At 38.1% G+C, this 22,749-nt stretch overlaps 1 protein-coding gene across 1 annotated transcript in view; it reads left to right on the top strand.

Annotated features, from left to right (window-relative positions):
* Positions 1–22,749, top strand: part of EVC (EvC ciliary complex subunit 1) — a 52,084-nt gene extending 29,335 nt beyond the window's left edge. Inside the window, exons 12-21 of the mRNA XM_042812143.1 lie at positions 2,586–2,798; positions 8,737–8,846; positions 10,087–10,297; positions 12,639–12,845; positions 13,901–14,045; positions 16,991–17,099; positions 19,120–19,246; positions 19,849–19,942; positions 20,751–20,868; positions 21,864–22,749. Of these exons, the coding sequence (XP_042668077.1) occupies positions 2,586–2,798; positions 8,737–8,846; positions 10,087–10,297; positions 12,639–12,845; positions 13,901–14,045; positions 16,991–17,099; positions 19,120–19,246; positions 19,849–19,942; positions 20,751–20,868; positions 21,864–21,945 (1,416 nt within the window). The 3' untranslated portion in view covers positions 21,946–22,749. The remainder of the gene's footprint in view (positions 1–2,585; positions 2,799–8,736; positions 8,847–10,086; positions 10,298–12,638; positions 12,846–13,900; positions 14,046–16,990; positions 17,100–19,119; positions 19,247–19,848; positions 19,943–20,750; positions 20,869–21,863) is intronic.

The raw sequence follows: 22,749 nt of genomic DNA, 5'->3' as shown, positions 1-22,749 counted from the left end.
TACAAAACAGTTCATTAAGACAATATAAATCCTACTTTTTATTATAACAGGAACTAGTAACTATAGTAATTAAGGAAGAGAGATCCTTCCTTTGAGACAGGATTTACCTGTGCAGCAGATTGTCTCTGCAGTGATGTGACAGTGTGTACAGCCTATGGCATTTCCCTTCTAATGAAGCACATTTAAACCAGTAATTTAGAATGCACTTTTCAATGTTTCCCAATGCCTAGTTTAGTTATTTAATCTGGGAAGTTTTAGCAGAGCAGACATAGCTACCTACACAGTAAGCATTTGCTGGCAACTATCCAGAATTCTTTGGAATGCAATTTCTTGTAAAACCACTTTCAGTTTATAGAAGAATGGTCACTTAACATTGACTCTCCACTGCCCTGTTCCTGTGCTCCCAGAAACACCTTGAGGTCAAGTTGCACAGTCTTGGCCACACAATATAGCCCTGCCAACCAGATCGTTTCCTAGTAAGAAAAGCCTCTGTGTGAAGAAATAAATTACTGTTCAGATGTTGCCCTAATGATACCTAATGGTCACGTCCACGTTGTGAGCAGAAGTGAGACAAGTGTTACCAGAAATGAGATATCCAACTGGTTGTCTACAGTGTCTTCACACTGTCAGTTCTGTACAAGATCCAGTTTCTGGAACAAGCAGCCCAATGTGAAAGGATTCTGAACGCTTTGAGGTTAAACAGAGTTAGTGGGAGCTGGATTCTGAAAACACTGCGTGTTTTTGCTTTTAACAGGTAAGAGAATGGAAGAAATCAAGACAGCAGATCTTGAAGGTGTTATGAGCACTTTTGGTAATGTTGTGTCTTGACTTTATCCATAAGAGGAGTTTGCTGCAGGGAGCTGTAGAGCTAAGCTATTTATTGTTTGTGAAACAGCTCATTAATATGGTGATTAGCATTCTACATCACAGGAGGAAAATAATAATTTTGTATTCAGTGCACATCTTGCAAACTTTACGTTAAATGAGAAATACAAAATGTTTTCTTGTTAAAATGTGCCCACTTGATGAGTACTGATAAGCCTAAAAACTGAACATATAAAAATCTTGTGAAAACGGTATGGGAGCCTAAAATTTATCAGTATGGGGGCATATGCACAGAGCCAGATTTTACTTGCAACATAAATTGTGTTTATTTTTTATTTCTGAGTACTTGACTATGCAAATTTATCATCTCTTTTTTTTCTTCTTTTATTTTTTTCTAATCTTGTTTTTATGATACCACATCTAAGAGTTGGGAAGTTCTTATAGAATAGCGTGTTATATCAGTGTGCCCCCCAAAACCAGACAAGTTCACTTGACATTTTTATGTATATAAGCTGCAGACAAGTGTTTTTGACATTTAGATAAAAACGTCTGTGCTTGTGTCTCTGTTGTGCTGTGATTGAGAGATTCTGGATTTTGATCACTTAAGAGATTGTGATTAAAACCATATTTAAAGAAAGACAACAGCCAGAAGACTTGAAGTACTTGTTTTTGCAACAGAAATGCTGCAAAGAGTTTTAAAAATATTAGCTGCATTTTAAAAGAAATGAATAAATCTTAGTATTTTCAAGAGGGCTGAGTGATTTACAATGAAAGCAAAACCACACAGACTATAAAGCTTTTTTGATTGCTATGACAGTGTTGAAGTCACACAAAACCAGCTCTTCATCTTGCTGGCATGCTGCAGTGTCTGTGTGACCTTTCCATGTCTTTGTTTTGTCTCTTCCTCTAAGGAAAGCTACTTGCACTCTGTTATTCTCCTCAGGGCTTACCTCAAATTTCTAGCAAGTTTGCAAACACAGCTTGTGTCATGTCACTGTGTATTTGACATTGAAATTGCAGGTTTTGTAAAGGTTTAGTAGCTTGAATACCATCTGACTAAATCGCCCAAACTCTTCTTGTGAATGACGCAGCCTCGGCAATTGAAAACCACTCACATGAGACTAGTTTTAATAGAACCACCAGCAGATGTTTGTTTTCCTAAGCTTGAAGCTGTTCTGCGTCAGGATGGATTTGAACAATTCTGTCCTTCCAAAAGGCATTAAGGAGAGTCATATTTTGGAGCAATAACTATTAATGTGATCAGTGTCAACTTTGTCTATCGAAATGCTGTACTGTTCCTTTTAACTTGTCCTTACTTCGTGCCTTCATTCATGTCAGCACCTTTAAAAGTATGCCTAAAATTTGTCATGCTACACAAGGTTCTTTCCACTCAAACAGGCAAAATAAGTGAATTTTACCACCTGTTACTACAGCCAGTAGAACATGGTATTATTCGCTTTGCAGTTGCAGGTGGACAACAGTTAGGATTCAGAATCTCATGCTAATGCCACTATGGCATTTTAAATACTCTTGTGCACTTTAAACCAAAACATCTGTGTTGTTACAGGCTCCATTTACAGAATCTGCTCCAACTCAAGCATTACTGGCATTGGATTTTATCTCTAGGTGTCACTAGTCCTGTACAATGGCTGAAGCATTATTCCTCACTGGTATCACGCAGCATGCAGTGAAGTAGCTGCAAAGGGCCATGAGATTTGCTTTCACCTATCTCACTTTGTCCCTTTTTGTCCCCCTGGTAGGAGCTGTATTCTAAAGCTTCCCATGCTTTAGCAGAGCTGGTGAATGAGCTGTTTCTTCAAACACTGCCTGCTGTGACCGGCCTCTCTGTAAGAGAATGTGAACTTCTGAAAGAGGACTGGCAGGAGAATGTTGTCCCTCAGTTGGAGAAGTGGGACAGCCACCGCCAGAAACGCTGGAAGCTGTTCCAGGAACAGCTACTGCAAGAAAAAAAGGTAGGAACCTGGGACATTAGGGTCTAAAAATGGGATATGGAAAGAAATAACCTGTATATGAATACACAGACCAGAACCAGACTCAGGATGGGCAATTTGAGATGCTGTAAGGAGTGAATATATATGCTGTGTGTGTAGACTCTCACAGAAGAGTCAGAGAGTAATTACTGAACATCTGTCTACAGTGTTTGACAGCTTTGTCAGTACATAAACATTTTTTGGCAAGTCTTCTGTCTGATTCCACAGTGTCCTCAACTCTTGAACATCTACAGAAACAGTTCAAAAAATATATATTCATCAGTTTACAGAAAAGGAAGCATTACATGATTCTTACATACATACTTCTTAATCATTTCTATGTATTAATACTGTAATTACTAGAAACATATGATAAATATTCTACATAAAATGCTCTTCATAAGGTGAAGAAACACGTCCATATTTTTCATTCTGTTTGTGCCCAGCACATAGAGGGCAATGAGACAAGAGAAAAGCAACAGAAATAAATCAGTGTTAGGGCTCCTCTGCTCTGATCCTTCTGCAAACCCATTGAATGTCAGACATTGCTCAAGGTCGGAGAGGACGTAGTTTAACTAGTAGATGGATGTAGTTTAACTGTAGAGGATGTAGATCACAAGTGTAGAGCTTATTCCAAAGATTCTGCATGCATTTCTTCAGTACTATCATTGGACACAGTATGTATGAAGATTGAGTGGAGGAACTAAGACCCTAGGATTGTTTCTCAAGGGATTAAAAGGATTAGTTCAGCTCCAGCAGCTGGCTGAGGAGAATAGTTCCTTAGACAGCACTGTATGATTAATGCATTATATTTGAATTCAGATGTTCCAGTAATGGCCAAGCATAGGATAGTTAGATTTAAAAGCTGATTTTCTATATTTTCAGTATACTGTAGCATTCATAAGATAAAGCAAATGGTTTCCTAGCTGGGCAAAAAAAAAAAAAAAAGAGAAAAAAAGAAAAAAAAAAGAGAGTTTACTGACATCATTAACAGTAATTACTGAGCTATAAAGGAATTCATCTAAATAACTATATAGCCTTCATTGGTCTCTGGGTCACCAGCAGTGTAGCTGGGCATTCTTCAACATAAAAATTGCGTGATCAACAGGTAGGGCTTTCCTAAGGATAAGTGATTCTGTGCAATGAATTTCTAGGAGAGAGTTTCTCCTACTGGGAAAATATGTGACTCTTCAAGAATAAACGTTTAAATAGGTAGTTCTTTTTCACTTACACATGGTTTTTGAAGTAGTTTGAACTAAACTGGAAGAAAGACTGCTCTATCTCTAAAGAGAGTTTGTAGGGAAACAGCTACTCCATCAAGGCTAGGCTGGCATATTTTCCTGTATAAGCCAGTGTGTCACAGAATTAACTATATTACATTTAAATGCAAAATTCCCTTCTTGACTCTTTCCTAGTATTAACACAGCTACATGTACATTTAAATAGTGAGCTGACACCCATATCCTACTGAAAAAAGCACTTGATTTCCACCTTTATAAAAGGAGGGATCAAATACTTGTGAGAGGTGATTATGACATTTGGGAGATTCCACAGATGTTGCAGTGCTGATGACTAAAGATCTATAAATCAATACTTATATTAACAGGCCTTTTAATTTATCAGGCATTTTCCAGCAAGAAATATGTCTCTCATTTGCCTTTTGACAAATATGCTGCAATAAAGAATTGCTTAGTCTTTACAGCCTTAGGAAGCCTAGCACCAGAAGGGTTTTCACCAGATTATTTAAGCTTTCCAAGGTGGCTCAAAAAGAGATTTTTCCCATTTACCTGAACTATATTTGTTTGAGATTATCTTTTTGCATTTATACATACCTGGAATATGACGACCTTTGGGGAAACAGAATCTCTTTAATGCACGAAAATTAAAATTCGGTTTCATATTTAACTTTTACCTTATAAGCTTCAGAATATGAGCAAGGCAAACAGAAATAATTGAGTAATGAAAATAAATTGTGAACATTTTCCCATGTATCTCCTGCCTCATGATTTCCCTGGAAGAGCACTGCCATCTGTTACTCAGAGCAGGCTGCTGCACTAGGGTAGGTACTTGCTTGGCATTCAGTATGCATCACACACCATCTACAGGCTGTTAGAAAGAAATTGCTTTACTTCGATTTCCTGAAGAATCTGTGCTAAAAATGTCAGAGAGCTTCACAAGAAAGTGAGCTTACTTGGATCTAATTTACTGTTGTATCTGAGATCTAACTCAAAGTATTTTATGGGTTTCATTACCTACCAAAGGCATATTCCACGTATTTATTGCCAAAGAATAATGCTTAATGTTAGCTCTGCTCCAGAAGGTCTTATAATGGACTTGTTGCCAGGAGACAAAACACTGAGAAACTTACAGAGACAAAATGGGGTGAGGAGTTTTTCATCCATTCCCACATCATTGCTTGGCACCGATAGAGGCCAATCAGCAGCTGCTTATTAGCTTTGACATGTGGTGCTTTTTATTGCTTTCTCTTTGTTTTTCTGATACTAATTTATTTCATAGTGATAGGAATGGCTTATCTTTTCAAATAGCCAAACATTCTGTGGAGCTTTGCTTCCCCGTTTAACATGATTTTGGCCTCAGTCTTACTGCAGCTTAGGAATCAGAGACCCCAGCTGTTCTCCAGACACTGACTGTGCAGCATGATCGTTTTCTCCATTCTTTACTAATCTATTATTCTTTAGCAGTATTTTGAAATCACATTGTAGTGGACAATTGCTGGGATGGGAAGGAAAGTGGTGGGGGATGCCAGGTCGGGGGAGCTGAGAGCTGCCTTGTGCCACAGTCAGCCTAGGCCCAGGCTGACTTTCTAGGGGCCATTTTGATTCCCCAGTCAGTACTGACAACACCAAGACATAGAGATGTAGAGGAAAAAACACAACTCAGGTACAGGAATCCTGTCTAAAAGTGCTGGATCTCACAGCGATATAAAGAAAGCTTTGAAAGGCTGCTGGCAACTTATCCTGGTGTTGGAAGAGCAGTGCAGTGCTCACCTTTTTACAGAATCACAGAATGGCCCAGGTTGGAAGGAACCTCAAGGATCATGAGTCTCCAACCCCCCTGCCATAGGCAGTGTCACCAATCTCCCCATTCAATACTAGACCAGGCTGCCCAGGGCCCCATCCAACCTGGCCTTGAACACCTCCAGGGATGGGGCATCATCTTTTATTCTTGCTTGATGAAATAGTTGTCTCTGTTTTGCTACTTTTAAGTCAGAAGCCAACAGCCTCAAATTAAGATTCCCAGGGGATCTTCAGTATAGTGTGCGTGCATGCATGTCTGATTTTTTTTGCAGTTTTGGGGATAGAAAATACCTAGCCCTCTAAGTCCATCCCGTTGAGCAGCTGAAGTGTTACTTGCAATAAAGAATATACTATTCTCTTCCTGCTCCCGGTTAGTCTCAGAATCACAAAATTGTAAGGGTTGGAATGGACCTCTGGAGATCACCTAGTCCAAATCCCTGCTAAAGTAGGTTCCCTAGAGTAGCTCACACAGGTGGGTGTCCATGTTGGTTTTCAATACCTCCTGAGAATGGGACTCCCCGCCTCTCTGAGCAACCTGTGCTCTGTCACCTTCACAGTGAAGTTCTTTCTCATGTTCAGATGGCACTTCCTGCATTCTGGTTTGTGCCCCTACTCCTTTGTTCTGTCATGGACAGCACTGAAAGAAGTTCAACTTCATTCACTTTACTCTTGCCCATTAGATATAGGGCACACTGCTGGCTCATGGTGAACAATTTCCTAGTGACCTTTAGAGGCAAAACACCGATTTAGTATTTGGTTCAGATCTCAAATCTTCCTTATTTACTATCTCTACTTAAATGTGTAATAACTGTTCTCAGACTACTTAGTAGTTAATGCACTTCTCCTTTTAAGTTCAATAATTGTGCATAGGGGATATTTTTTGTTGGATTCTAGGATTTCTATTGATCTCAGAGTGAAGAGGTAATTTTTGCATACAGCCTATGTTAGATGCAGTCTCAGAAGATGACTCATTCTTTCCCTTTATAAGAAATTCTACATTCTCCATTGCAGAACTATTCTATTTCTTTTGCAATTCCTATTATAGTCCCTGTCTTTGTTATCTATCATTCTGAGTGCCTTTTTTGGATAGGATATACCACCAGCAGCAGAGGTGTTACATTTTTGTTTCTGGACTGTAATATTGTATCATTTACAAATCTTGAAAATGTCTCCTGTCTTACATTACTTGGGAACCTGCCTCTGTACACTGTTGGAGAGCAGCTGGGAGGACAGGCCCTCAAGAACAACAGCTGTATGAATAAACGAGTCTCTAAAAACAATGGGAAGCCACATCTGAGCCATAGGCAGTCTCTTATTGAATACACTCCTAGTTAAGTTAAGAGAGTTAAGTTAAGAAAGTTAAGAAGTCTTTTTCAGCCCTCTTTTAACTGCTGAAAGAGACGATAAAACACATAGTGTGCTGATTCAGGCTGGTTAGCCAAAACTTTTATGGACATCTGCAGAGAGGTTGAAGCACTAGGAAACTATATCCACAGAGCTGCTAAAGGGAAATACTAATACAGCTATTATTTTGAGGAAATATTTTATATCTGTCATCATGATACCTGGAGACATGGTAGACCTCAATGTGTTATTTGTAGTATGCAATCAGAGATGACATTGTGCTTGATTGGGCTCTTTGATTTTAAGAATGAGCCTGGCTCAGATTAGCTGAGGTCTCACTTCCTGTGCACATCTTGCAGCTGCTTGTGAGAGCAACCAAGAGTACTCTGCACTTCTGTTCAGGCTTCTGTGGTGTGTCTCTAATGGTCTTTCCATCTGTGACACAGACTGCCAGCCCATCCTTCTCAGGCATCTTGCACAGGAGAATGTGCTCTGGTAAGGTTTTCTACATGGAGAGGGTTCAGTCATATGTACTGCTGAGTATGGTACAGAAAATGCACTATCCAGGAAAGAAATACATTTTTCTTTTAAAGACAGAGAATATCTGGTTTCTGATGTTCTGCACTCCCCTGGGGAGTTAATTCTGTGTTCACACATAAAGCCTCTCCTGCACATACTGGTGCTTCCCAAGGGAAAGACTAACCCAATATGAAGGCCCAGTACCATTCCTAATTCCTTGCACTAAGAGGGGCTGCAATTACACAGCTACTTTTTTGCTACACGTATTGATCTGGTGAAATCTTGCTGTCTATGGTAATACAAAATTTACTCCCTCATGTTGAGCATGAGGCTGGGACATGAAGTGAAACTATCAGAGAGCTTGAGTATTATATTTAATTTAGGGCTCTGTGTATGTCTGCAAGTTACCTGCTTACACTCAGCTGCCAGCTTAGCCTGAAATACACTCTTCATCTCACAGTAATGGAGTTTGGACCTTACAGTCATTTCATCTTACGACCTATTATTCATTAAATTCTCTCAATACAATAAACAAAATCTAAGTCTATATCTCCAAAAGTTTATTCCAATGAAAAGTCCATCAAAACATTTCCAGATTCTTTGATTAAATATCATCTTGAAGGAGCTGTAAATGTACAGTCAAAAACCTAATCACAAAATCTCTATTTCTTTTTTCACTGTGTAATACACATGAAAGTGTGGTGGAGGATGATTATCTTTATTTTTTTGGGTTAAAGTAAAAATGACGTCTGTACTAGTGAAAGAAGTCAAACAGAAAGCCCACTGCAACTTGCTGATAAGAGCTGATGCAAAATGTTGTGCCACATTGTTCTTTTTTCATTGTTCCTCTATTGCTGAAAATCTTTGGGGAAAATATTGGGGAAAATCTGTAGGAGAAAAGGAAAGAGAGGATTACTATTTTTAACAAAAATAAAAATAAACCCCTGATTCATCATATGGGGATCAAAGTGATGAAAATGAGAGTATCTTAAGATTGCGATTTTTTCTCCTGCTTTTAGGTATGGATAAATGAATACGCTCTCACTTCTGTGATGCAAAAGCACCTGTCTGAGAAACAAGAAAAGATAATGCAAGGTGTCATGAGCAGACTGGGCTGCCTCAGTGATGAGTAAGTATGATTTTATCAGTAAGCAGTGTGGTAAATCTGCAGTGCTGGAAATGCAGATAAACACCCGTGTATGTTATGTTGCAGAAAGCAGTGCTGAGGGATTCTAAGCATCCTCAAACAGAGAGACAGTTACTGTACGTTTTAATCTTCATTGGTAAAAAAAATTTTAAAAAGAATAAAGATCACAGACTCTTTATAAGTCTGAAGTCTTCTCTGATTAGTCAATTGATACGCATTCTGAGTATCTATTGCTATGTTTGTGAGTAATTCCTAATCTTGAACTAGATTCACTTTGCTCTCTGTATGTCACATTGGAGTAACATCCTTCAGCATAAAATGTTCAGTCTGGCACCATTCAGCTCTATCTTTGCTTTCTACTATTAGAATACCGTGGAAGTGACTCCTCTCTTTCATTCTCTGTCTGTACTCACGAATGAAACTTCCAGTTTTATTGGCTAAAAGTCTCCTTAAGAGACACCTTCTCAAAAGAAATTCTGTGTTATCTGCCTTGTTTTGATTAAGATGCCAAATGACTTCACTCACCATGGTATCCACATCACCATAGATCAATGCATTTAAACACTTGGCTATCTGGAATATTAGTATTACTGCCACCACGCTCCTTTATTTTGACTGTACTTTTCAATTCAACCTTGTTTTCATATTCTCCAACTTTGACATTTCCCACAGTTTGGTATCTGGACATCTCACAGTGCCTTACAATTACACAAGTTAGATACAGACACAAATCCGTTCTGAAGAGTATCATCCCAAGTGCACACAGATTCCACTTGCTTTGTTCAGTCTTCTTGAAAGTGTGTTCACTTGTTCTAGCCCTGCCTGTGCTTCCAGCTAACACTAGTTTCTTCAGCATCTCTTCAGAGTGTGCTTCCTTGCTAATCCAAGGCATATTCTCCTGCATTTTCTTCAGTTTGAACTTCGCTGCAGTTCTGATTACATTCTCTTTTCATCTTATTTCAGGTCTCTTATGAAAAAAAAAGAGTAATTATAATTGAATATTTATCTTTTTTCTTCCTATTTTTATTATAATTTAATTTCAGCGTAATAGAATTAGAGGTTTATCATAGCAATATCCATTCTCTATATCTGAGAAGCATTCTAATGCATGCTTTGTGGAAGTGAACAGTAGCTGTCATTTTTGAGCAATGACTTTCCTGACCACAGGTGTGCAAAATCAGCAAGCAGCCTAGCTAGTCATTTTTAATGGTCTTTTTTGCAGGTCTGTTAACTACATATTTCGAAAACAGCGGCTCTTTCTGTGTTCAGTATGGAGAAGATTAACTCTTCGAAGCATTGGAATGGCAGCTTTGACCCGCATGAGGATGTCCAGAAAAAAGAGCTTGCTCCAGGAGCTGAGAGAGCAACATATGCTACAGAAGGACTCCTCAGCCTGTCAAGATGAAGATCAGTGGCAGCTACAGAAGGCAGTGGTAGGTACAGTATTCTGGAGGGTTTTGTCCTGAGTTCTTAAGTGCCATTGTCTGGCATTAGAAGTAGCCATAGATCTCAAATATAAAAACATTCATGTTCCAAATAGAGAGAAAAAATCCTGTCAAAAATGCACCCGTCTTTACATAGGAGGCACTTAAGTATTCCTTTCTAGTTTGGGCAGACATTTAAAATTCTCTAATACTTCATGCACAGTGTATAATTGACTCTACACAAGTTACTGCTTTATGGTAAGAGAAACTCCTACTAACTCTTCTAGAGATCATAATATGTGCTTGAAAATTCTTTTCTTGAATGTCGGAAGAAATTGTCTATTTCCTTCAACAGACCTAGCAAGTTTTTTATGTACTGTTGTCATTTTTCATTCTTAATCTTTCTGGTTAATACTAGATCTTATTGGTTATTCACTTACCTACAGTGGGTACTTAACTAGAACAACACCATGTTGCTGAAGTCAACATCAGAGGAACCTTCCTAGCAGGCATCAGTATTAACCCCTACTCAATTCATTGTTGCTGCCAGTCTGGATTGAACCCATCCAATACTTTCTGTCTCTGTGCTCCATGTCATCACTGTGCAATCAGCACAGAGAGAATATTCTGCATGCATCTAGTTCTAATTGTCTTGACACGAGCCATAATTCTCGTGTTTTTTATAATTTGAGAGGATTAAGGAAATTCTGTCCCTGTTAAGTGTGAAAATCTCAAAATATCATTAACCTTTAGAAGAAGTAAAATACAGTGAAATACAAATGCATATGACATCATTCCTCTTGTTTCTGTGTTTATGTTCTTTCCACTGTTCCAACTCATTTAGGTCCCACAGGGACAAGAATTGATGCAGTCACTGTGTTCCCTAGCAAAAATGAAATGCCCCCAGATACTACTGCTCTTTTGGACTGTATCCATTATAGCCTCTTTCCAAGGCCAGCTAAGACCAGTCTCACAAGGAAATGCTTAAATATATGCATATAATATCCTTGCTGCCAAAGGAGCAGAGTCTATATATGGAATTGTCAGAGAGAAAACAAATGTTAGGAAGAGCCTCCAAAACTAAAACTGATATATAAGGAGTTAAGGAAGAGGTTAGTTTGCAGACGCTCAACCAGAGTTATAGACATACTGTGTTATTTTAAGTAAATTTAATTTAATCTTATGCTGAAATTAATGTGAGAGTATTATGTTAGTCTATTTATTTCATAACATGACATTTTGGTCTTTTTTAAAAAAGAAAAACTGTTTAAAGACTTTATGACTGACTTAGAAATGTCAAAAACGTGCCTGAGCTCTAAATAAAGACATCAAAATAACCAGCATCAATAGGGACATCATTACTTTCCACAGATGAATGTGGGCAGAGCAGGTTCTTTTCCTGCTTGCAGTTTTTATTTACAAGAGGGAATCGAATAGGAACTTTTAAATTCCTCAGAATAATTTAATTTTATTTAGTCTTAAATGAGAATATTAGTATAAGAGGGAAATCTGCAACTCAATAGAAGGCAGTTTGTGAAAGACAGTAATATGCATGGGAAAGAAGGAACAGGTTGTGCTGGTGAGCGTTCTCTTGTGTGCTGAACAGAGCTTGGAGGGAAAGTGGATTTGAAAAGTAGCATAGAAAATAGTGGCAAGGATAGTTGAAAGAGGTTAAGAGACTAGAACTCTTCAGCCTAGAAGAAATGTGAGTGTAATTGGTATTAAAACTGGCATACAGCTGTTTTTATGCCTTTTTTTCTGATGAAAGAACAAGAGAACACCAAGCAAAGCTACTAGATTCGTACTTGAAAGCCACTTGATTTTTTCAAAATGAAAGAATATGTTGCTAGGCTGCAGAATTCATCATGAGGATGCTACAGGTGCTAAGACTGCCAATGGTCTCTTCTTGCTATTAAGTACTTAGCACGAATACCTACTTTTTCTCAAAATTGTATGAGAAGCATAACTGTGTGCTTGCCTTGTTCCTGTGCTATTTATCAAGGTATCCACAAATGTCCCTTCCTGCAGTCAGGGTATTTGAGCTTGACTGTTTTTGTATAGAAGTAAGACCCAATATAAAAGTATGAATATCAAAACTGGAATTCATCATTTGGATATGACTGCTGGGACAGGATACTGCTGTTATTGTACTTATGATGACAGAGCCAATAACCTTGGTGCCAAAACAAATACATTAAGTAACTGAATATAAAATTATGCTGGAAATTAGATTAAGGATTAAAACAGTGATATTCTGAATGGCTGTAGGACTTTCTTTTACAGTGATGCTGACTAAAGTTGTGAGTACGCTTGAATGGCAGTGCTTGCTATTATCTTGTTTAATTACCAGGAGTCTCACATTCTGGAAGAGGAGGAGAAACTTGAGGAAGAAACACAGCAAAACCATTTAGAATTTCACCAGCAGTTAGTAACAGAAATCCAAGAAGCTCTTCAGTTTCTTCAGCAACACATGGAGAAAGTGATTGGGCAGACACTGCTGCAGCATGCCAGACAGGAAGCTATAAAAGAGAATTCAGATGATGAACAGGAGTTCAAGGTATGGAAGTGCTCAGCAGCAGCTTTCTTTAAAAATTGAGTTCTGCTTGGATAAATTGGAGGGCAACTCCAAATAAGCATTAACCAATGTCTAAAAGATCAGCAGGACAGCATTACAATCTGTTTTAAAACTGAAGATGACTTGCAAACTATTTAAAGACTTAACACCTATGTTAAAGTACAATATTTTCTAGTGACTCACTATAGCTGTCAAAAGAGTTTTTACTAAAGCAAACCCCAGAACATTAAAACACTGAGGTTTTTGATGACAGAAAATCACAAAAATGAGAAAGAAATGAAGATGACAATCTATTGACAAAGATTTTAGAGTTAATAATAGCATGCAGCTTAACAGCTTGATTCATAGATTAATAAAATGAAACTTAATTCATAGATCAATACAATCATTGCAAATACTTGAATTTTCCGCATAAAGAAAAATTGTATTAGATTTACACAAAAAAAAAAAAAAAAAAAAGATTTACTTTGCTGGTAGTTGGGTTTACAGGCAAAGAGGGCTGTGAAGATTGAACAGTTAGAAAGATGGTCCCTTCTCACATGTAGGTGAGGCACATTAGGGTGAGGCCAGGCTCTTCTCAGTGGTGTCTAGTTATAGGACAAGGAGCAATAGTCTAAAATTTGAACAAAGGAAGTTTCATACAAACATGCAGAAGAACTTCAGTATGGTAAGGGTAATGGACCTCTGGAACACTTTGGCCAGAGAGGTTGTGGAGTCTTCTATGGAGAAACTCAAGACCTGTCTGGATGACTTATTCTGGACCTGCCTGTGGAACCTGTTGTAGGGAACCTGCTTTAGAAGGTGGGTTGGACTTAATGTCTCTTGAGGTTCCTTCAAACCCCTGAAATTCTGTTATTAGAAAGATTGTACTGTAATTCTTCATGTTCCAACATATCAGTTTGTCACATTTTTAAAGCACAAAATCTACAATCTTGTATGCGCATACGATATTAATTTTGGTCTTCAGATTTAGACAGAACAAAACACCTAGTTTTTTACTTAGAAAATTAATTGTTATCTTCTAATGTGTAATACAGGAGAAACTGGTAGAAGCTGCTGTAGAAAGTGTATATGGGACCAGCAATAATATCAATAGACTGGTAGAAAACTACTATCAGCAAGTTGGAAAAATCATGGAAGACTATGAAGGGAAAAAACTTCAGCAACTGAAATCCTCACAAGGTATGTATGATATTGATAGCTATAAAACATTGTTGTGTTGGATTTTTTTAACAAATACTGATAGAGAGAGTGAAAAGAGTGTATGACTGGAGCCTGCAAAGTAGATCTTCCTTTTAGAAGGGGTGAGATCTGTGTTTGCAGTTCCTGGCAGACAGTCTGGTTTCTCTGAGATGTTTGCCTTCAATTTTAAGAAGGAGGTTCTTATATTCATTCCTTTTATGACTCAATAAAATGCTATTCTCTCTGAAATAGAGAAGATTCATGGGAGGATACAGGAAAAAGCCAATCATTCCCATCCTGAATATGAGCTACTGCATTGTTTCTTGCTATCAGCCATAACACTTTCACAGTGTGTGCAACTGCTGGTGAGGTTTATGAACTCCTGGATTCCACAGATATACAGACACTTTTTCCTGGAATTAATTCTAATTGTTCAGTCCCTTCAGGTCAGGAAAGAAAGCAAGCTGTGATTATTGATTTCTTCTGCAAGCTCTCTCCTCTCCTCTGGATGAAGACTGTTGGTATTAAATGAAGTTAGTAAGTTAGTAGAATGACAGAAGCTTCTAAGTATTTCAGACACGGTGCGGATGAATGAAAGCTGTTTTCTAAAACCTAAGTTACCAATTTAAGTAGGATTGAGTATTTAACCAAAGCAGAGGATTTCTGAAGAGGAACAAACCTATCCACATACTTCAGTAGGAAGGATTTGTAAGCTCCTGTTAATAGCTCACTGGTTATAGGAGGTTCAATCTGTTCTGCAGTGGCCTGTCATGGATCTTGAAGCCTTAAAATTGGAAGCTGAAGTAACAGGCAAAATCTGTGCAGGGATGTTTGATGGCCTGTGTTTTAGACACTGGCAGCCAGCAAGGCAGTCAGTTATTTGTGTTCTCGCTAAGTCTCTCTAAAGACCTCTTTGGTCTTGATTTATCTGACTACAAGCAGTCTAAAATTCCTTTGATTGGAGTTGGTTGCACCTCTCCTATGAAGAAAGACTAAGGGAGTTGGGCTAGTTTAGCTTGGTTCTACTCGCCAGAGAAGGCTTTGGGGAGACCTCATTGTGGCCTTGCAATACTTCAAGGAGCTTACAAGCAGGAGAGGGACCAACTTTTTACACGGTCTGATATCAACAGGACAAGGGAAAAAGTGCTTTAAACTGAAAAGGATAGACTTCAGTTGTATGTTACGAAGAAATTTTTTATCCAGAGGGTAGTAAGATGCTGGAACAGGCTTCCCAGAGAGGTTGTGGATGCCCCATCTCTGGAGGCATTCAAGGCAAGGTTGGATGGGGCCCTGGGCAGCCTGATCTAGTCTTTGGCAACCAGCCCATGGCAGGGAGGTTGGAACTAGATGATCTTCAAGGTCCCCTCCAACCTAAGCCATTCTGTGATAAGCAGGAATTAAAACCAAAGCCCATTGCTAAGCACTTCTCTGATCTGAGCAAGCTGAGATGCCACTGTCATTACATACATGACTGATTTTTGTTCATTGGTGTTTCCATATTGCTCTCAACTAGTCTCCCAAATAGTCTGAAAGACCTGGAATACCAATCAGCAGAGACAAAGAGAGCCTTCTGATCACCACTCTTTGTATCATTTTTTCTCCTAGTGTTTGTGTGGATATATCGTTTCAATGAATGGGCATTCTGTGAACTATGAGAAAGAAAATTACATGTGTAAGCAGCTACTGAAAGAGCACGTTTTCTTTTCAACTGAGGAAAAATAAATTTATCTCTCCTGCAATGTAAGCCTGCAGGCATGAAAGAAGATGAGAGTATTTATGTTGGTAATAAACACAGGAGTGTTTGAGATTTTGTGGCCTGAGAGAAACTAAGCTGAAACTAAAAGCTGAAATGAACTAATACAGTGAAAAATATTGCAATGATACATGTGCATGCTCTAACGTGGCCCTGTTTTTCAGTAACAGCAAGTAAACTACTTCTGCTTTGTTGGTACTTCAAGTATTAGGAGAGAGAAATAGGTTTAATAAGAGCTTTTGATGCTCTGGTAGATATAAGCCCTTTTTTAACCGAAGTCAAAATTTGTGGTGCAGGCCCCATACCTACCCTCTTCAGCTGTTGTATTGCCCCCAGAAGCACTGAAATTTTCCACTGTGATTCTTAACAGCTGGAAGCTCTGCCCCTGGGCTAAGCCTTGTCAGCCAGCCAGGAGACAGGACATAAGTGTTTCTTTACTTTTAGAAGGGCCTGTTCTGTGAGGTGATTTCCCAGTATGATTGCTACATGGGGAAAGAGTGGTTCCCCTCACCAAATACACTGTCAGCCTCAGAGGTGCCTGCCATCCTCTCCCAGCATTCAGAACAAGTCATGTGCTCCCCAGATGAATGTTAAGTAGCTTAATTTGTTATGTATACCCATCCATTTCTCTCCTTGTTTTAGAAAAAATGCAGTGGTCTACAACAGTGGGTATGAGGAAAGCATATCCAGCAAATTGCTTCCAGGTAGGACTTTGAAGGCAAGGCTCAAGATCCCACTCAACAGATAAAGAGATTGCTTACAGAGTGTGAGCATCAGCAGAAGTACTGAAATTACTTCACCTTCAAATGAAGGGAAGTGCAGTGTTAAGCATTCTCAGGCCTCAGAGTAATTGAGAGTTTTTTTATCTGGCAAAGTTTTCATAAAATTTCTCCTTCAAATTCTGTGTGAATCACTTAGCCTAGCGGGAGAAGCAGATAAGAATGGGAATTCACTGACGTTACCATCTCAGCTAAACAATGCACAACCTCGTGTCTGATGCTACAACAGATCGCAGTGGCAGAGCAAGCATGTGTAATAAGTGCTTGAGATCTTTAAGGAGCAATGACTTTGGAAAGACTACCTAGAACAGGGATTAATTTGTACTGATGCAAAACATGGATCGTCTGGATGCCAGACCTCAAAGTAGAGTCTGTAATTGTGAGCAGAAGATTTTACAAAAATGTTATTTCAGTAGAAAGAAGTGAAAGGTACAGACTTAGGAAGAAAGAAGAGAATGAACAAGCACTGAAAGAAAAACAGACCAAAGACATCCTGAATGTATCATCCACAGTCCACCAAAGGTAAGAGCAAGCAGAAGCACTGCTGGCTGTTTAAATGTTTTGACTTTAGCATATTTATATCAATGTCTAGTTGAATAAATGTTTTATATTTACGTTTAATATTTTGTCCTCGATGGAAAAGAAGCATCTGTTGTCAAATTTTTCTACCCATTGATCTCAAAAGAGTTGCTTTCTTATTAAATAGAACTTTTGGTACTCATTAATTACAGACTGAAGAACTATGTAGAGGCAGTTTGGAAATACAGAATGAAAAGCAATGCCAAAACATACACCAGATTTTGAAAGAAATTCAGTGTAAATGTGGAATGGGAATTGCTGTTCTCCAATTCATTATATTCCATCTTTTCTGCTTTAAATATAAAAAGTACATATTAATTTGCTGTTGAGTAAGTATATACCATAATGAAGATAACATTTTTGAAGAATGAGTAATATTCAAAATGGCTAGAGGATTTCATTGAATACCTTTGATGATTGACATTGTTTGCACAAAATTTAGGCTTCAACACCTCAGATGTTAATTAGATAAAAAGTCATTTTTAATATATTATTGATTTTATGGAATTTAGACTGGACAAAAAGCATTGTAAATCCAAAGAATTAATTGTCATACAAATCTATATTATAAAGGTATAAGTTTGCAGGTCTTGCAAAATGATATGCACATAATATATATTTTGTAATTAATTTATTTATTCTTCATTATTATCCAAAGTAACACTGCATATGCAATTTTGACATTGTAAAGTGGTTAATTCATTTTTAAACATTCTGCTACTTTCTGTTTTTCATTCTTGTTTGAATTAGTATAGAAATAAATTCATCTAGGAAAGAGCTTCAGAAAACTCATATTTCATATTAGACTTCATATTAGATGTTCATTATCAAGCCCATCATTTATTCTGATATGTAAATTCCCTTTTAGCTGTTTCAATTTTTTCATCCCTAATTTATTCTACTAGTTCAAAATAAAATACAATTAAATTGGACTGCATTCAGTTAGAAAATAGGGCATTAAAGATGCAACTATTTTGCATCTAAGTTGATCTCATAACTACCAGTCAAAACTTAGTTTCATGTTTCCATTATGATTTTTTTTTAGGAAATCCCAAATTCTTTCAGGATGTTAAATCAATGACAGAATTTCCATTATCTAATTCCTTTTAAACTCAGTGGGAATTTTTATTTGCTTTTGCCCTTGGAAGGTTGTGTGTGTGATTTCAAAGAGCAAATTTTGTAAGCTAACCTTCTGCAAGCATTGACCATTACAACAGAAACTGCATTGTGTGGAGATGTCAGAAACAATTTGTGTTATCTCCTTCCCCAAGGAATATAATGAGCGATTGACAGTTTTGCTTCAAGGTAGGCCAGGCAAGAGAGCAGGAGACTTACAGATTTAGCAAAGTTGCAGTCATTCAGATTATACTATATTAATACTGATCTTTTACCAGCAAAATAAAACAAGCGAAGAATATAGCTGTCAATGCTCCCAGCACCAGGTTTCTAATTATCATGTTTCTGGCTCAGTGTCAACCTGATACTAAAAAGCTCTGAATGAAATAGCTAATTCTTAATCCCTTATCCTCACACCTGATCCTCTAACAGCTTGTCTCTTTGGCATGCAGAGAGTGAAACTAACTTGATTCATTGCAGAAAACATAGAATGGTTTTGAAAAAAGACTTGAAAATTAGATCTGATCTCCAGGCTTGGACAAACTGAAATGCTGCAGTTCCAACCTTAGAAAGGAGCTTGTGTAGTGTGGTGACCCAAGGCTAGTTGTTAAAATAAGGAAAACTAATTAAAAAATCTACAGCAAAATTATTTCTCACACCAGAAACTGGATGATATTGATAACTGATACTGCTAATGAGCCTTTCTACAAAATCTTCTGATTGCACTTCAATAGCATTGTATTCCTTTAGCAGGGGGTTGGACTAGATGATCTCCAGAGGTCTTTTCCAACCCTTATGATTTTGTGATCCTGAACAACATGGATACTTTCAAATTTCCCTCTACCAGAATGGTGCTGCAGCAAAAGAAGGTTCTGACTCAGTTTGAATTGCACCAACAAATTCGTCTGGAGTTTCTGAAACAGAAGCTGCTGGGATTGCATCACCTAGAAAGTGAGATGGAGAATCAGCTGAAGGTAAGTCAGGATAACATGACTCACCAACCTGAATCAGTCAGAGACAAAGCATCTGTTGTTCCACTCATTGGTTGACAGGTTGTAAGGGTCTTTTTGCTGCTCCATTTGAGATTAGTGCAGAGATTCACCATTGAAGCTCAGGAACCAGTAACACAGGCAGGCATTTAACAGCCTGAAACCATTTCTTACAAAGAAAACCTGGGAAATGAGGGACATGTTATATTCTTTATCTTACTTGTTGGCAGTTCTGCATCATGTCCACTGCAAGTTCAGGCTTATTTTTTGGTAACTTGAACATCTCTGTCTAATCAAACGGAGTCTATTCAATCTCCTTACTAGTACATCAGTGTGCTTGAGTTCACAGCCAAGACAAGGCAGGTCAAGCCCAAATACCACGTATATGTGACTAGCCAGGCTTCTCCTGCTCTTATCAGATGCTCTCAGCATGTTTGTGTCAAGTGCTGTTAAAGGGAAGCCATACCATATTGTTTCCCATGCTTCTGCAATAACATGAATGTTTTTGTCACACTATGTGTAGGATAACATAACCCAGAATCAAACCATTTTGTGTTAACTGACTGCTGCTTTATCCTTGTGTGCAGGAAGCAGAATGGGACTTCATTACTGAGTTGGCTGCACTGGCTCGAGTTCCTGTCACTGTGAAGAAGCAGCTGTCCAAAAGAAGCAAGCCAGCAGGTTGGTACAATCCAGGAGTCTTAAAAAACACATAGTTGCACTTACTCTGTTCAGTATGGTGCAATAGGTCACAACAGAGTTCTGGGGAAAGATTTTTTTTCATCAGATGAGGTAATTGAGATATAGAAAAAAAGTACAGTGAGTTTCCACAGTCATCCAGCTTGCTGGTGGCTGAATTACAAATAAATGTGTCCGTTCCCACTCCAAAGCTGCCCTTTAACCAATAGGTACCATGAGGTAAGGCTTTACCTTGCACAAACTCAGTTTTTTTTCACATCTTTATGATGTACTTTAAAAAAGGACTGTGTTCACCTTGTTTGCTACATTTCTGGGAGGAGAGCAGGGCTGAATCGCTCAGCTTTCGTTCACTTGGTAGAATGGAAGAATCAGCCTTCCCACACAGATACTCAAAAGTAAAATCCTATTTAATTGGGAAACTTGGAATATTTATATGAATCTACTGCACTTTTAGGAGATTAGACGCATCTGTTATTCAAGAGATGCTTTCAGTGATTGCCCCTCACAGAAGCTTTAATCAGTGTGCAGCAAATTTGAAAGCTGAAGTCCTCTCTGTGAGCATTTACAATAAAACAGGCCCACATAAAATGGGGCGATTTTTTTGCCATAATAATTTATCTGTGTGAAGTGTTACTATGTTAGAAATTACTGTAGCGGATTTTTGTTTGTTTGTTTCGCTTTGCTTTTAGTTTTTTTGGTTTTTTTTGGTTTTGTTTGTTTGTTTGGGGGTTTTTTGCTTGAGAATAATCTAAAAACAGCTCTAATATCTGTGATGTCTTTGGTAATCCAGGGGAAAAAAGAAACGCAAACTCAAAAAGAGGTACTTTAAAGTCTCCAGAATCTGAAGATAAAGATGATTCTTGTGAAAATATTCAGGAGCCCCTCAGACTGAATTCCAGCTTGTGCAGGTACAGTAGAGGCTAAAAAAAATGCATTGTGAAAAAACTATTTACACAAAATAGTACATCTACTTTGTAGGCAGGTATGCCAATAAAACCAAAATATGACACCTACACTAGCAAATCTTTAACACTTATTTCTCACATGTACTTGACCATTGTTTTTCTTTTATCCTTCTCTAAATTAGGAAAATCGTCAGAGTTTGCTTGTCTGTGCTGTTACGGATCTTATCAATAACTTTGATTTTAAGCAGATAAAGGAGAAATACTCTTTCCAAATTTCCTTTAAGTAGTCTTTTAAAAACCCGAGTCACAGACAGCATAAATCAGCACGGACAATTGAACCCAATGGAACTAAGTTGACTTGTAGCAACCAAAATATGGTCTGGTATTTAAGCTTTCAACTACCACTTTATTTCTTCAACAAAGGCAAGCGCCAGTCTTTGGCTGATGAGGGTAGCAGTTCTAACAATGATTTTCTTGATAGATGTCTCAGTTGGCTTGTGCTGGGGTGCTAACTAGAGGAGAAGAAACGGCTACAAACCTGAAAGATGCCAGCTGATTACTACGGGCAGATCAAACCAGCCAGCTGGTCGCTGGGGCTTGATATATTGAGCAGAGAAAATCCTGTTGACAGGCAAAGCAAACATTTAGTTCTCAGGAGCCACAGGCCTTTGGGGAAAAGTATTTATCCCCTGAGTGACCTCAGCCTGGGATTGAGTTCAGGAGATGGCTCCTTTCCCCGATGGCATCAACTCTTTTCACACACTCCTTTCCCACAGCCAACAAGGGGTATGCGTGTAGGGAACAGGGACGCTACAAAGGAACATTTATCTTTATGCAACTTTGTTTCAGCAGCCTCAAGAGAGGCAGCTGAAACCAGCTAGTGCAGCAGTTATAATCATAGAGCAAGTGCTCTCAAAATGAATTTAGTTTAAGAGAGAGTAGCCTTTGAAAAACCTGGTCTACAATTTTGTTTTATTTCTCTTGTTTATTTCTTTCAGAGAGAGGTCAGAGAGGCCACAAGAAGGGGAGACTGAACCAAGGAAAATCACAAAAATGCTAAAAAAAGGAGGCAACAGGTAGTCAAAGTATTTATGTGAGCTGTCTGAACACAGAGTACCAAAGCATTCTTCTGGGAGCTCTCAGCAGCTATAAATACTCACTGAGCTGGTTTACTGAGGAACAATGAAGAACATCAATAATAACCGAGAAATCTTCTTTAGCTACAGAGTGAGAATCAATCCCAACATTCTCACTTAGCCTTGGCAAGGGGAAACAAAGAATTCTTTAAGCTCTTCCAGACGGTGTGGGAAACATGAAGGGGAGATAGTTTTAAATGAGGAATATACCTGAGGAAAATGCAGAACCAATCCACCCTAGAATGCTGAGGTCAGGACACCGCAGTAAGGTTTCATTGTAATGTTGATGTTCTGAGCCTGAAATGTGCCGGATTTGGTCTCAGTATTTGTGGTCACTGCTTTGGACTAACAGAAATAGACAGAAATTTAAAGACTACATAAAGAGACTTCAGGTTCTATTGAAAATTGAAAGATTAAATTTGTTTTTCCCTTGTTATATTTTAATGCTTCCAAGGTAAGTTATGCTTTAAAATTTGTACAAAGATTTTTGTAAATCTATTTCCCTTTGTTTATCTCAGATTTCTGATTATTATTTTTTAAAAAGACTGAGACAAATCTCACCTACTATTCCATTTTCTTATATTTCATTTTATATTCTAATTCCTTAAGTAAACTCCTTTGTTTTCAGTGCACTTTGTTATTCTCATTACATCCCATAGGGGAATTTTTCTTGTCATGCAAAGCAGCTCTTTCTCCCTGGCTGCACAGAGCACCTGTATCTTGTAATAAATTGCCCTACTTAAGTGGT

Source organism: Centrocercus urophasianus, unplaced genomic scaffold, assembly GCF_019232065.1.
Source record: "Centrocercus urophasianus isolate 14NV4802_14NV808 unplaced genomic scaffold, USGS_Curo_1.0 seq_13, whole genome shotgun sequence".
Lineage (NCBI taxonomy): Eukaryota > Metazoa > Chordata > Aves > Galliformes > Phasianidae > Centrocercus > Centrocercus urophasianus.
Note: the sequence above shows the minus strand (reverse complement) of the source record. Positions and strands in the feature narration are given on the sequence as shown.